This window comes from Emydura macquarii, unplaced genomic scaffold, assembly GCF_026122565.2.
Source record: "Emydura macquarii macquarii isolate MOO-44397 ecotype Brisbane River unplaced genomic scaffold, CSIRO-AGI_Emac_v2 contig_2636, whole genome shotgun sequence".
NCBI lineage: Eukaryota > Metazoa > Chordata > Testudines > Chelidae > Emydura > Emydura macquarii.
Genome location: NW_027132773.1, coordinates 10,976,226 through 10,992,079, shown reverse-complemented (window position 1 = coordinate 10,992,079; position 15,854 = coordinate 10,976,226). Strand labels below are relative to the sequence as shown.

General features: G+C 48.6%; 1 protein-coding gene across 1 annotated transcript in view; it reads right to left on the bottom strand.

The window, feature by feature from the left end:
- The window catches only part of NELL2 (neural EGFL like 2), a 218,221-nt gene extending 203,239 nt beyond the window's left edge, over positions 1 to 14,982 (bottom strand). The window contains exons 1-2 of the mRNA XM_067564164.1: positions 13,692 to 14,982; positions 13,121 to 13,249 (exon numbers count right to left, since the gene is read on the bottom strand). Of these exons, the coding sequence (XP_067420265.1) occupies positions 13,121 to 13,249; positions 13,692 to 13,746 (184 nt within the window). The 5' untranslated portion in view covers positions 13,747 to 14,982. The remainder of the gene's footprint in view (positions 1 to 13,120; positions 13,250 to 13,691) is intronic.
- Between the last annotated feature and the right edge of the window lie 872 nt (positions 14,983 to 15,854).

The following is a 15,854-nucleotide window of genomic DNA, read 5'->3' as shown; positions in this document are numbered from 1 at the left end:
CACCCAGTGTCTTCCTGCAGGCGCCATGCTGTTGAGGAACTGGAAGGGATCAGGGAGAGCCAGGAGTCAGTACAGAGGCAATTAGCTTTCATTCCTATGGCCCTAGCCTCCAGGGAGAGCCAAAACCCTGCTACCTCCAAGACACAAAAACAAGGTTACTTACCAGTAACTGCTGTTCTTCGAGATGTGTTGTTCTTGTCCATTCCACTATAGGTTTGTGCATGCCAGCGTGCACAGTTACCCGGAACTTTTTTCCCCCCTTAGCAGATCCCATAGGGCCGGTTCCAGCGCCCCCTGGAGCCCTGCGCACATGCCGCAGTATATGAGGCACTGCTGGCCCTACGCCCCCTCAGTCCCTTCTTTCTGCCAACTCCAGCAGTGGGGACGGGGAGGTGGGTTGTGGAATGGACATGAGCAACACATCTCAAAGAACAGCAGTTACTGGTAAATAACCTTGTTTTCTTCTTTGAGTGCTTGCTCATGTCCATTCCACTATAGGTAACTAACAAGCAATACCTTTGGAGGTGGGTCGGAGTTACCTGGGAGCTGCCCTCAGCATTGCTCTGCCAAAGCCCGCGTCCTCTCTCGCCTGCTGGACAATGGCGTAGTGGTACGTGAAGGTATGCACCAACGACCAGGTGGTAGCTTTGCAAATGTTCTGCAAGGGCACTCTCTCCAGGAAGGCTGTAGATGAGGCTCGAGCTCTGGTTGAGTGCTCTGTGATGGTTCCCGGAAGCAACGTCCTCACCTGCTTGTAGCAGAACTTGATGCATGACGTAATCCACAAGGAGATGCACTGGGTGGAGACAGGTGAGTCTTTCATCCAATCAGCCACTGTGACGAAGAGCTGCGTCGATTTCCAGAACAGTTTTGTACGCTCGATGTAGAAGGCCAGGGCTCATCTCACATCCAACAAGTGTCATCTCATCTCCTCCTCTGAACCATGAAGTTTGGGAAAAAACACGGGGAGAAAAATATCTTGATTACAATGAAATTGGGGAGCCATGTTGGGCAGGAAGGGCGGATGCAGCCTCAACTGAACCTTGTCCTTATAGAACATCGTATAAAGGGGCTCCAAGTTCAGGGCCCTAATCTCGGAGACCCGCCTAGCTGAGGTAATGGCCACCAGTAAGGCTACCTTCCATGAAAGCAGGAGCAGAGAGCATGAAGCCATGAGTTCGAAGGGGGGCCCTGTGAGTTTCGAGAGGACTACGTTGAGATCCCAGGGAGGCCTTTCCACCCCCTTGAGGAACCTGACCGACATGGGATGGGAGAACAGTGATACCTCCTCTAGCAACTGATGGAAGGCCAAAATGGCTGCCAGGTGAACCTTCAACGATACCAGCACCAGACCCTGGAGCTTTAGTTGGAGCAGGTACTCCAGGATTGCCTGTATAGATGAGAGGCTGGGCGGGATACCCCAGGACTCCGCCAACAGGCAAACCATCACCACTTAGCCCGATACACAACCTGTGTAGACTTGCTGGACCTGCACCGAGCAGGCTCTCTCTCCCTCCGTCAGCCACAGAGTCTCCAGGCTGTGAGGTGCAAGGAGTCCAAGTCCGGGTGCAACAAGCGACCCTGGTCCTGGGATAGAAGGTCATGCCACCTCGGGAGCTCCAGGGGTGGGACAATCGAAAGGTCCAGCAGCATGCTGAACCAGTGCTGTCTCAGCCAGGCTGGAGCGATCAGTATAACTTCCGCTCCGTCCCTCTATTTTCAGCAGGACCCTGAGCAGGAGCAGAATGGGCAGGAACGCGTACATGAGGTTTCCAGTCCATGAGGAATGCGTCGGAAATCGACCCAGTCCCGGGGAGAGCAGAACGTTGGACACGTCTTGTTCCAGGCCAATGCAAACAGGTCTACTTGGGGAACACCCCACTTCCAGAAGATCATAGATGCCACCTCTAAGTGGAGCGACCAGTCGTGGCGAGGTAGAAACAACCTGCTGAAGGTGATCCGCCTCGTTGACAGCCTCTCACCTTCCAGGAGTGAGGAACAAGTGGAAATCATGCCTCACGGCAAAGTCCCATAGACGGATAGCTTCCTCGCAGAGGGTTGAGGAGCGTGCTCCCCCCTGCCTGTTTATGTAAAACATGGCTGCGGTGTTGTCAGTCAGCACCTGCACCACCCTGCCTGTCAGGAATCGAAGGAACACTTTGCACGCTAGGCGAATGGCTCTCAGCTTCTTCACAATGATGTGCAGGTGACTCTCCTCCCTCGACCAGACCCCCTGAGTGCCTATGTTGGTGCTGATGTGGGCTCCCCAGCCTATGTGCAAAGCGTCAGAAATTAGGGTGACCGACGGGACCAGTTCCTCGAACGGAACACCCCTCAGCACAGTCCGCCAACAGTCTAGGGAAGCTAGGACGGGCGGGGGAGCTGTGACCACCCGGTCCAATGGGTGTCTGCTCAGAACATATACCAAGGCTAACCATGCCTGAAACGGTCTGAGCCTCAGGCGAGCTAGTCTCACTACATACATGAAGGTTGCCATGTGACCTAACAGCTGCAGGCAGTGCCTGGCTGTTGTCATGGGGCATCGATGCAGCTGGGAGATGATGGAGACCATCGCCTTGAAGCATGGCTGAGGCAGGAAGGCTCTAGCCTGGGAAGCGTCCAGGTAGCCCCAATGAACTCTATTCATTGCACTGGGGTTAATGTGGACTTCTGTTCATTTATGAGTAGCCCCAGTCTGTGGCACATAGAGCAAGTAAGGGTCACGCTGTCCTGCACTTGGGACCTGGACCTGCCTCTGATCAACCAATCGTCCAGGTAAGGAAAAATTTCCACACCTTTCCATCTCAGGTGGGCAGCCACTACCGCCATGCACTTGGTAAACACCCTCGAAGCCCAAGATAGGCCAAAGGGCACGGCTGTAAACTGGTAGTGGGAGCCAGCCACCAGGAAGCGAAGAAAGCGCCTATGGCTGGGGAGGATAGATATATGGAAGCATGCATCCTTGAGATTGAGGGTGGCATACCAGTCTCCTGGACCCAGGGAAGGGATTATGGAAGCCAGGGAGATCATGCAAAATCTGAGTATTTTGACATATTTGTTTAGACGATGCAGGTCAAATATGGATCTCAGACCCCCCCTTCACCTTGGAGATGAGGAAGTACCTCAGATAGAACCCTTTCCCCATTCTGCTTTGAGGGACCGTTTCCACCGCTCCCAGGTTGAGGAGGGTGTCCACCTCCTGCAAGAGGAGTTGCTCGTGAGAGGGGTCCCTGAAGAAGGATGGAGGGGGAGGGTTGTTGAGGGGGGGTAGACGTAAACTGCAGGGCATAGCCCCCCAAGACTATCCCAAGGACCTAACAGTCTGAAGTGATTTTGGCCCATTTGGAGTAGAAGGGCCTTAGCCTGTTTAGGAAGGGGCGGGATGGATCCAGGAGAGTAGTCGGGGCACCACCCTCGGGCGCACAATCAAAATTGTCTCCTTTGGTTGCCTGACCTCCTGGGGGGGGGGGGGGGGGGGGGGGGGGGTCTTGCTTGGGAGCTGAAGACGAGCTAGGGGGGTAATTCCTTCTTCTAAACCCCCTATTTCTGTTCCGTTGTCTATAAGGTTGGAAAGGTCTGCGCTGAGACCTTGGCTGCTGCTGCGCCTGGGGGCGTGACTGACACCTACAAAACTGGGGCGTGTAAAGGCCCAGGGAGCAAAGTGTGGCCCTGGAGTCCTTCAGACCGTGCAACTTCACAACAGTCTGGTCCAAAAATAAGGCCGACCCACCAAAGGGGAGGTCCTGGATGGACTGCTGCACCTCCTGGGACAGCCCCAAGGACTGCAGCCATGAGCATCTTCGCATAGAAATGGCGGACGCTATAGCCCCGCCCACCAAGTCAGCAGCATCCAAGGACATCTGGAGTGCTGCTCTAGCTACCGCGGTACCCTCCTCCACAATAGTATTAAAGTCTGTGGCCTGGTCCTGTGGCAGGGCCTCAGGGAACCGTCTGAGAGAATCCCACAGGTTGAAATTATACCTGCCCAGGAGAGTCTGCTGATTGCCAATCCTAAACTGAAGGCTTGCCATTGAATAAATCTTTCTCCCAAACAAGTCTAGCTTCTTATTGTCCTTGTTCTTGGGAGTCAACCCTGGTTGATCCTGCCTATCCCGCTGATTCACAGCATCTACCACCAGGGTTCCCGGAGCGGGGTGGGTGAACAAATATTCAAATCCCTTGGCCGGGACGTAATATTTCTTCTCAGCCACCCTTGACGTCAGGGCAACTGAGGAAGGGGTTTGCCACAGGGCCTTCACAATCTTAAGGACACCTTCGTGGAGTGGGAGGGCCACTTGAGCTGGGTAGCCGCCGCCAGCACGTTAAAGAGGCTATCTGCAGACTCTTTTAGTTCCTCCACCTCCAGCCTCAAGTTGCAGGCAACCCTCTTGAGCAGCTCCTGGTGCTCCCTGAAATCATCCAGTGGCGCAGAGTGGTCCTGGGAGGTCAGGTGAGGCAGAGGAGGATTGCAGTGGTGCAGCCTGCAGGTGTGGCCCCTCCTGGCAAAAAGTTGTACCTGCTAAGGTTCCCTCCTGGGGGGGTCTGACTCCTCATCTGAGGAGTGGTGCCGAAGTGCCTTTTCCAGCACCAGAGGCACGGATTGCAGCCCTGAAGATTTAATGGATTAGGGCCCAGGTCCCACCTGGAAACCCCATGGGGCCCAATAAGGCCATTGGGGTGGCCACTGTCCTTGAGGCCAGCCGGGGGCTAACTGTGCCATGAGCTCTGATACCTTATGGGGGCGTTGACTCGCTGGATGACTGCCCCCCTGGGAAACCCCAAAGCAGCATCGGAGTCAGAGGCCCTGGACCTGTGATACCGTGTCTGTCCCAGGTCACGAGCACCCCTCCGTGCCGTGGAACGCCCCCTCGAGGCCTCCGACCTCGAGGACGATGAGGACTGCCTCCGGTGCCGTGAGCCATGCCGATGAGCAGGGTCGTGCTCCGAAGAGCTCCAAGTACAGGAGCGTCGCCTCGGTACTGACGATTTCCGGCGCCGCTTGCCTTGCAGCTCTGCAGCAGCCTTCGGTGACCAAGGTTGGTGCCATCTCGAACTCCTCGGTACCGAGCCAGACTCCAGCGACCGGGTTCTGTGCCACCTCCGTGCAGGCAAACTCTGCAGTGCCGGGTCTTCCTTCGACGACCAGGTTCTGCGCCATCTCGGTGCGGGCGAACTCATCAGTGCCAGAGAGCAGGAACAGGAGCTATTCGAATACCGCCTGGCAGACCTCGACCAGTGCCACTGCCTGGCTTGCACTGCCTCTGATGCTGGGGATTGACATCAGTGTCGAGAGGGAGACTCCATGTCCTGTGTTGGTGCAGGTCGGCTCGACAACACCGACCTGGAGTGACTACTAGGGGAGCGGCTCTGCTCCACCCTAGGTGACCGTCCGACGGGAGATCTTCCTCCACGTACTGGGGATCTCCTCCGCCATTCAAGGGGACCCAACGCGGGTTTCCCCTGTGACATCGGCCCCTTCTCCCTTGGTGGAGGGTGGGACAGAGGCAAGGTCAACAAGGCTCTTGCCGCCCGAAAAGCCTCCGGCGTCAACAGCGTCGGCAGGGGCACTCTCCCACTCCCAGGAGTTGGGGGAGACTCCCTAACCGGAGATGCAGGCACCAGAGAAAGGGTCTCGATAGGCCGAGTTCAGTGCATCTCAGTACTTGGCCCCACCCGTACCAACGGCACAGGGGAGTGCCCGAGCTCCATGTGCTGCTTCCTCTTCTTCTTTGGTACCGGTGAAGCTGCACAGTGCCGAGTTGCGGACGGTGCTGACGGCGTGCTCTGTACCGATGCCACACTCAGTACCAAGGCTGAGTGGGTCAGCTCAGATGCTGGGCGGAGCGCCGCCTCCATCAGCAAGGCTTTTAACCAGATTTCTCAGTCTGAGTCCTCGGTTTGAAAGCCTTGGAGATTCTACACTTATCCTTTCTGTGGCCTTCCCCCAGGCACTTAAGACAGCTGTTGTGGGGGTTGCTGGGTGGGAAGGCTTTCCTGCAGGAGGCACATGGCTTGAAGCCCGGCGACCGGGGCATGCCCTGGCCGCTCGAAGTCCCAGCTGGGACTGCCTTATCTCTAACTACACTTAACAACTACTTAACTAACTAAAACTAAACACAGATTACAAACAAATCTAAACAAGGAGAATAGTACTTGCCGTGAGCAAGACTAGTTCCAGCAATCGTCATGGGCGGAAAGAAGGAACTGAGGGGGCATAGGGCCAGCAGCGCCTCATATACCCCAGCATGTGCGTGGGGCTCAAGGGGGTGCCGGAGCCAGCCCTACGGGATCTGCTAAGGGGAAAAAAGTTCTGGGTAACCATGCCCGGACGCGTGCACACACCTATAGTGGAATAGACATGAGCAAGCACTCGAAGAAGAAACACAATTTCTCCAAAACTAGAAAGGGAATGATCCTCTGCAAACACAACCTCGTGAAGTGCAAAGTCAAATCAAATCCTCATGAAACCTATTTCTACACATATAAAAGCTTATTTCATTTTAAAGTTTCAAAGTTTCCTTTCTAGCTCATTTATTTGGCACTGAGAGGAGCTATAATTACAAACCAAAACACAATGCTCCTTCTGAGAGGGAACCCAGGGACACATAGTAAGTAGATATAAACTGCAATACTGTACTGCTGACCTTTATAAATACTGAGCTAGCTGTCCATGTAGTCGTGATGAACCATTGTCCAAATTAGCCTATTTTAGTTTTATTTTCTGGCAGTAGTTTGTGCCAATTCAAAAGCCAGTAATACTAAAGTCCTTTCATAATTCATACTGACAGATTAAATCTGCTCTTTTGTGTTTTATACCACATTTCATTCTCCATCAGAACCTACCACCAAGTGCCAGAACTGCTACCAGGACCATTTCAGATCTTCAGATCTATCTGGGCTTTGTTTATAAATACTTAAATGCTAAATATTTCAGCTGAAGAAACTAGCTGTTTTTCCAAATGAGCTCCAAACTCCAGCGTTCCAACCGCAAATTTTCTTAGTCTCTCTACTCTCATATTCTTTTTACGTTTATCTTATATAAAGTCACTACAGTTAAAAACATTCAATTATTTATTAACTGTCTGATGGCACTTTTCCATCAGTCCTCTTATTTTCTCTTTCTTTGATGGATATATACTTTCCCTATACTATCCAATAACAACACAATCATGCAGCACCATTCCTTGATTCACTTTTTTATATGCCTATTTTGACATGATTTAGAATGATCTGTTCACCCCACTCCATGTCTACTGCAACTTGACGCAAGAGGAGTCTCTGAATATACATAAGCTATTTTAGACAAAGTCCGTCTGGTCATTTGTGTTTGTACAGCACCCAGAGCAAAGGGACTGGGGCTTTTGAACACCACCATAGCATAAATGATATAGAGCCAGAACGTCAGAGATAGAATGATAAAAATTTATTACCCATAGTAGTGGTATAAAGAAATTAAGTTACATTTACTGTCCTTATTTCGGTGCTAAAAATCTGAGAACACAATTTTCTATTAGCAGTTAAAACAACTGACTTTTGTGAGACTATGTACGTGCTTAAGTATTTTACTGGACTCTCAACATTTGGCAGGATCAAGCCATAATGTTCAAACTTTTCATTAGTCTCTAATCTATGCTGTAGTTGTCCATGAAACTCCTGTGATAAAGAAGGGCAGTCCAAAATGCAACAAGTATTCTTGCAGCCATGAAACTCTTGATTATTTGCAGATAGGAAGGCCGAATCTACTTTCGTCCTCCTTGATCTATGGAAACCATATCATACTGTTTACTTATAAAGGAAGAAGTATAATTAATAATAATAATATTTGGCATTTCTATAGCGCCTGTCACCTAAGGATCTCAAAGCCCTCTTCACAAACATTTAATTACAGTAATGAACAGTGCAGATAGCACCTCTATGCGCTATAAAATTATCTTAGTGTTCAACTATTGTTTTGCTTTGGCAATATGTTGTTGTATCTGATGGGCAGTTGATTCAATACAAAGTTTTAGAGCAGGTCTACACGTAAAATGCTGCATGAGTGCACCTATGCAGCTGCGCCACTGTAGCACTTAAGTGAAAACTCTCTTACACCCATTGGAGAGCTTCTCTCATCAGCATAATAAATCCACCTCCCCAAGAGGCGGTGGCTATGTCAACAGGAGAAGCTTTCCCATCGACATAGCGCTTTCTACAGGGAGGATTAGGTCGTATAACGATGCTGCTCAGGGGGTGTGGATTTTTCACACCCTTGAGTGCCAGAGTAGCTCCTTCGCGGTATCCCAATATGTCCTTTGGTTGCTATAAGCAAGTATTACAACTGGTACTTCAACATGGCAAAAGCACTTTTGCCTGAGAAGAAATGTACTGGTCATTCAGATGAGACTGGAATCTGCAAGTACTGTACTTGGCAGACTTTGAGCTAATGATCTCTGTGATCAAGTGGACTGATAAGAAAACACCATAGTACCTAGCAGTGTTTTTAGATGATGATGTCAAAGTCTTTTACCAACAGATTCCTAGTGTGGATCGTAGATTTTATACACAGTCAAGCAAACATTTATAAAACCACTATAAGGGGGGATTGCCCTTTCTGAAATACTGGAAAGAAACAACATGTGGTGTACCTCATCCAGTGCACTAAATGCCCCAACAAATGCAACTGTGTAGGTGAAACCAGACAGTCACTATGCTCTTGAATGAGCTCACACAGGAAAATGATAAAAGACAAAAACACCATATCACCTATGGCTGAACACTTTTCACAAAGCGATCACTCTATATCTGACCTATCGGGCCTCATCCTCAAAGGAAACCTGCACAACACTTTCAAAAAAATGAGCCCAAGAGTTTAAATTCATAACTTAGCTAGAGACTTAAAATCATGATCTTTATAAAGACATTGGATTTATGACCTATTACAACAATCTGTAATCCACTAACCCCCAATTCTGTCCTGTGACTACGGCCCACTTCACCTTGAATGATCCCTTAGAACAGTGGTTCTTAACCTTTCCAAACTACTGTACCCCTGAAGCCTGAGTCCCACCCCCACGGGGCTGAGGCATGTAACTTAGTTTCATGGCGCTCCTGTGGCTCCAGGCAATTACCTTTCTTGCCACCCCCAAAACCAGCTCTGCACTTGCGACCCCTCTAAAACTCCAGGTTAAGAAACACTGCCTTAGAATATGTGCTAACAACTACTTATGCTAAACTATCTGTTCAAACCTGTATTTAGCTGTGATACTCTGAGTGCCTTTCCCAGACCTGAGGAAGAGTTCTCTGGGTAGCTCAAAAGTTTGTCTCTCTTACCAACAGAAGTTGGTCCAATAAAAATATTACCTCAGCCATCTTGTCTCTCTAGTATCCTGGGGCCAACATGGCTACAACAACCCTATATACAAGCTAGTAGGTGGCAGGAAAGAGAACCTCTGCATAGTTATTTGTGTGCATTGAGGAGACTGTTTAACAGGACTTTCCCTGTGCCAGGCAGTCCAGGAGATGGCTGGACTGAGAGAAGCAGAACCTGCTGTGCCAAATATGGAATTGGCAATACAGAGAGAGCGTTGTGCCCAGTGGTAAGCCATGAGAGAATTCTGTGTGAAAAGTCAGTTTATAAATGGCTTAACAAGGGACCTTCATAACCTGCTGCTGAAGGAAGATAACCTACTGGATAAACATATAGATCTGATTGAACACAGAGTTACAAATGTGAAAGCAGAAAGTGGAGCTTCTTCAAAAGTATCAGCTATTAATTTCCAACCTCACTGTGACTCCTTTATACCAGATGCAACTTGGAGGGCCAAACTGCAACACTACATGTTTCCTCAATGCAGCCGTAATTCTCTCGGTCCTTTTGTCCTTCAGTGGCTGCAACACCATATACTTTGATGTGTCATACACAACCAGCAAATACCAATTTCCAGTTGGTGTTCTTGATTGTGGGCTTTTCCAGTCAGGGCTTACAAGATTGAGGCATTTCCCCTATGAGAGTTCTTGCCATACCTGTGTTTGTTATTGCCTGGTGACTGTATATATCCATATCTAGCAGCACCATCGTTTTTAGAAGACTTTCCCCCATTTTCTATTTAAAAATGTGTGCTCCCATCAGCAACAGTGAAGTACTTACAATTATGGTGTAATTACGTCTCTGTAGTTATGGAAACCCTTGTAGCTACATAGTGCTTGACCTTGATCCTATTGAAGTAAATGGCAAAAGTACCATTGACTTTAATAGTGCAGGATCAGGGTGACACAGAATAAGAGGGTCTTAGTGGCTGTAAATTTGGAATGTCTAGATTTTTTAATCAGAAACTGCATATGGAACAATCTAGATTCTATTGACGGGACCATGAAAGAATGAAACTACTTTCATAACCCATTACTGAATTATATCTCCTATCTGAATAGCTAATTAGGCAAAAAAAAATCCTGTGGTAAAAATTTATACCCAATTCCACAATCTCTCCTCAGGCAAAACTCTGACTTACATCAAAATGACTTTTTCTGTGGGTAAGGACTTCAGGAGAGAGACCAGTATTTTACATTTACTTTTTCCTTCTGTTTCTTTAATTGTCCTGTGACGGCTAGCTGTTCATACATCCACTCTTCTGAAATGTTTAAAGATAATGATACATTCTGCATCCGATTCTTTTATGCTTTTTAAATAAACAAGAATATTTTTTGTGAATAGGATTGAATTAGGGATCTGAGTCTGCTCCCATTCAATTTTGCCAAGAACTTCAACGGGAGGAGCAACACAATTAACAAATAATCAATAGAAGCTACACTGGTTTACATCAGCTGAGAGTGTAGCCCAAAGACACTCTTGAAAGACAAAATAGAAAAATGTCATGTAGTTAAGCTATATGACAAACCCTCAGTTTTCTGAAGAAACCAAAGGTAAGAGACATCATGGAGAGCTAGTAAAGAATCCAGGATAAGTCTCCGGTCTCTTCATTTCAACCACTTCTATTGTTTGGCTCTTTCAGAATATGACTAAGGATTTATGTCTGTGACTACAGCCCTGGTAAGGGGGAGGAAAAATAAAATCAATAATTTTGCATTCAGCAAATTCATACGTTGGAAGTAAAGATGGTCTTGTTCTCCCAGTTCTTTATTATCTAAGACCAGAGTGAAAATGACTAAACAGGCCACTGGTCTGATACAATATGACAATTCCTATAGTCCTAAATGCAACTAAGAAAAATACAAGTCTGTCCATCCAGAGTGAAGACTTTCTTTATTGTAAGAAATTCAGTCATTTAGCCATACAGCAATAGGAGAAATGTATCCAATCTTGCAAGGTACTGAGTGCCCTCAGCTACCACCTTAGAAAAAGGTGTTGTTTTTATGAGATAAGGGGACCAGGGAGATCAACAACAACAAAAAGCCTGTCAGAGTTTAAGGTCCTATCAGCCCCATTTGTTTAGGGTCCTTGACCTTTAAAAGAAGCACTGTATCTCATTAGATTGACATGGCTCTGGGAACTACATATCAGTTACTACGCAAACACTGGGAAAATATATAAAAAATGACTATTCTTGAAAATGGCCAGTCCTATTACCATTGAAGTTAATGGGAGTTTTGACTTTTTTCCCACTGAAAACAGGATGGGGCCTTAAATTGGAACAATTAGCTATACATTACAACTATTTTAGGACCAAAAAAAAGGAAGCCACACTAACACATTGGGATTCTAACAACTATCCATTCATGTAGAAATTGACACTCTGAAATAATGAACCAATTTCTGTTTAAATACTGCATGTGTCAATTTGCTCCTTTTTGTAGGCATATTCCAATGCTTCAATGTTAATGACACATTCTGGTTGTACCAGGAAAACACACCACTATGGAGATTCCCTTTTAAAAGCCCTTCAGTTACTATTAGCTTTTGAATATAGTATCTCATTAATACAAAAGTGACAAAGAACTTCTCTTCCCACATTATACCTCTCTCAAATTACAACTGCTCTCTATGGGTAGTACTGTTTCTTGCCTGTTGCACCAGAAATCATTTCAAAGCAGAGTAAAAACTCCTATTCCAACAAATAATGCCAACAATCAACCCTCTGTGTTTTAAAACTGCAGAGTGATGCAGGGCTTTATTCTCACTCCACCATATCTTGAACTATCTTCCCTGCTCCTTTAGCCACATTTTAAAAAGCACATTGTAGCATCTTTCAGATGAGAGACCTACTTTCAAATATCCACCTTTCAGGCTTACCTTTTTAAATGAAGGCTGAGGTTTCTTTCCCTCAGAATTTACTCTTGCCAGCAGCTTGATTTAAAATCCCATGACATTTTAAAACCATAATTAAAAATTAATTTGAAAATTAACAGGTATAGACAAAATAACCAATCCCAGTGAGTTCAAATGATATTATTTATTATTATTATTTCATTACAAAATGAGATTTAGATTAAAAAAGGAGTTTTATTATTTTGGAATTAACACCTGAAATGTATTTATTCAAACTGTGACAAGATTACTGCTTTCTGTCCTTCGACTGGCATGGGGGAGATCAGATTTTTTAAGATGTAAAATAGAAAGAATGAATGAATTTTGGCCACAATGAGTGCAACATTACAGTTCAGAGGGGTCTCTTGTTTTCCCTGCAAATAGTGTTCACGTTTTTAGCCCCATGCCTCACGTCTCTGGACAATTCATTTCAGCATTTTGCTCTAGTCACATAAAACTTTCAGTGAATATTTTCTTAGCTAGAACTGGAGCTTAGGTTAGCGTTTCTCAGCTAAATCAACTGCCCCCAGCTCAGAAGAGTGTGTTATTATTATTCATTGCTCCCCGCGACTCACGAACTAAGCCATCTGCCATCATCTTTCCTGCTGTACATTAATTAAGTTTCCATCAATCAAAAAAAATGGGCAAGAGAGTGAAAGAAAGGCAGGCAGGGAGAGGAAAAAAAACCCATGATGCTTAAAGAGCAGGAAGCAACCTTGCTGTTAAAAATGGATCATCTGTGCATCATCCCACAGGAATACTGTCAGCCATCAAGCTAATGCAAAAAGTTCAGTCAAACACATTTGCCAGCAAGTTCAGAAATTATTCAAATAGCCTTGGTTGACCCCCAGCCTGGAGTATAGGAAAGATGCTCGATACCTTGGAAGAGAAATGCTTTGCTTCCATTGTGCAGCCCTTGGACTTGCAGCACTCCGGCTATGGAATTTCCCAGCTGCAATTCTGACAGCACATCAATCTGCAGCGAGGGATCCACACCAAACCCTAAAACTGACCCAGAAATGATTAGTTACTCCATCTGCTGAGCATTTAACTTTTCTACAGTGTGAAGAAACAACAACGAGAAGGAGTCTATTAATCCCCTAGCTCCTTCTTAGCTTAGTACCTGTAATCAGCAGCGGCTGGGAGAGACAAGCACTCAACCCTACTGACATGACCCACTTTAACATAAATCTCTCCATAAAGTTCCATTTTGACTCAAAAAGCTACACGAGTTTCCACCAGAAAATTCATGTGAAAGAGTAGCCTAGTTTCCCCCCATCTACCCCCCGATTGCTGTGACGAGAGAGATCGCCCTGGCTGCTGTTTCTTCCTAGATTTGGGGGACAGTTGTGAGATTTGGTGGAGGAGGGGGACTGGGGGGGGGTAAGGTTGGTTGGTTTTTCCTCTCTCCATCTCAATGTTGCTTTCAAAATTCTGCGCGTCCACTTACCTGCTCTCAGACAGAGGAGAAAGCAGAACGTGCTTAAACAACTCGCGGGCTCCATGGCACAGAGACAGTCAGTCCATATTCCCCCTTTTAAAGCTGTCGGGAGTAAAATCTCCGAACCACACGCCCGAGCCTCCTCCTCTTTTAAGAGAAAGCTCGGACCCAACAGGCGAGCGAGCAACTCGGCTTCTTCCCCAAGGCACACATTATTCCTCAACCCTGAGCAGCAGCAGCTTCCCCGCCCAGGAGCCAGGTGCTGATTGCTGAGAACGATCCAAGCCAGCAGCGGCAGCCGGAGCCGACGAACGCAGCGCGCTGCCCGCTGCCCGGTCCCGCCGCGAGCGAGGCAGAGACAATGGAGAGCGCAGCGGGCTGCGAGAGAATAACCTGCTCCTCCGGGGGAGGCGGGGGGAGGAGACTGACGCGCCTGTGGCCCTTCGCTCCCACGGGCTCGGTCTCCAAGCCTCGCGGCTGTTACCAAGCGCGGCGACTGGGCTCTCCCGAAGCAGGCAGCTGGCGCCGCCGCCTCTCGGGCTCCCACTGGAGCTCCAGTCTCCTCCCCAAGCGCGGAAGGGGGAACTCGGGGGGTCAGGTGCGGGCGGGGCGCTGGTCCTAGCCTGGCGCCAATAGCTGCAGGCAGAGGAGTCTGGACTGGACGGGACGGGACACCCCCCCCCAGCACCCCGCTGGTTTAGAGCCGAGAGATCCGGACCCCCGGGGCTGCCTTAGATGGGGGCCCTCCCAACTGCCCCGACCGCCCCCGTAACAGCGGGAGCCCCTGCTCCCGCCCTGGGAAAGAGGGGAGCATGGGAGGGGGGAGCCCCCGTGCCCCTCTCTGCCCCCCCCGGCCGAGGAGCTAACGGGCGGGGCGGGGCGTGGCACGGCACGGGAGCCCCCCTCGATACAGGGGGACAGCGGGATGAGCTCCATGCATCTCATCAGGGGGGACCTGGCGTGGGCTCCGGCCCTGGCGCGCAGGGCGGGGAGAGCCCACGTGGCCCCTGCACGCCCCCGAAGGCCCGGGCCCCGGCGCGAAGGGCTGGGCCGCAGGCAGCCAAGGTGAGCTCGCGGGCGGCTCGGTTCCGGCCGGCCGGGGCGCTCTGGAACCGCCAGGTGGCGCGCGGGTGTGAGCGGGGCAGGAGCTGCCCGGGAGGGGCCCGGCCCGGGCAGGGCGGGCGAGGCGCTCACGTGCCCCTACGGCGGCAGCTGGCAGGTTTCCGAAGAGCCCGGTGCAACGTTTCTCGGCGGGGCCCTTCCAGGGAAACAGAGCCTCTGCCCCGGGGGCTGGAGGCGCCGAGGGGGGGGGGTCTTAGCACCCGCTGCCTCAGGCAATAGGGTGGGGGAGGCACAAGCCCCGCGTGCCTCCCAGGGAAAAGCGCGGGGAAGTTTCTCGTTCAAATACCCTTTGAAAAGCCTCTGCGGTGTGAGAATGCTGGTGGGTAACAAGCTCACACCAACCAGCCCAAACCTTCGCTTCCCTGTTGGACGGGGGCTGCTGATCTTTTAATAAGCTCTCGTATCACTTATTATGGGGGAGTGATGCTGCTTTACCACTTTATTTTCATGTCACCTGTTAAGGATCAGTGTCAAAATATTAAAGTAAAAGCGTAGCATTTTCTAGGCTCAGGTAAACTCTCAGATGGATCTTTGAGCACAGATAATAATAATAAAAAAATCAGACACCTCCACTAATTAAATAAAACTTGCAGATGAAATAGCAGATCAGCCAGTGCTGGGATCTTTCAGCATAAGCAGTAAACTCGTATCCAAACTGGCTTGCCACAGGGCACCATTATAGAAATTTATCCCTCTCTTATGTTCCCACATCACAACATCCACACAGTAGTTCACTGAGTTAAGATGAGAAACCTAACAGCCCACATCTGTTTTGTCTAATAACCAAAAATATATTTTACTCTTAAGACTAGGCGAAAACTCAGTTTTCCTATTTGGCATTTTTGTAGGAAAACGGAAGATTTTCAGAGAGGACATTATGAAAATCATGAAGATGGGACTTTTATGTGCCCTTGCCTGTGGTAGGAGGAACCTTAAATTCATACAAAGGTTCTGTTTCCAATTCTGAAACAAATTTCACTTGTAGAAGATACTTACATTTCCACACCTTTGCTGCCACATCCCAACGCAGGAGTAAGAATCATTATTTGC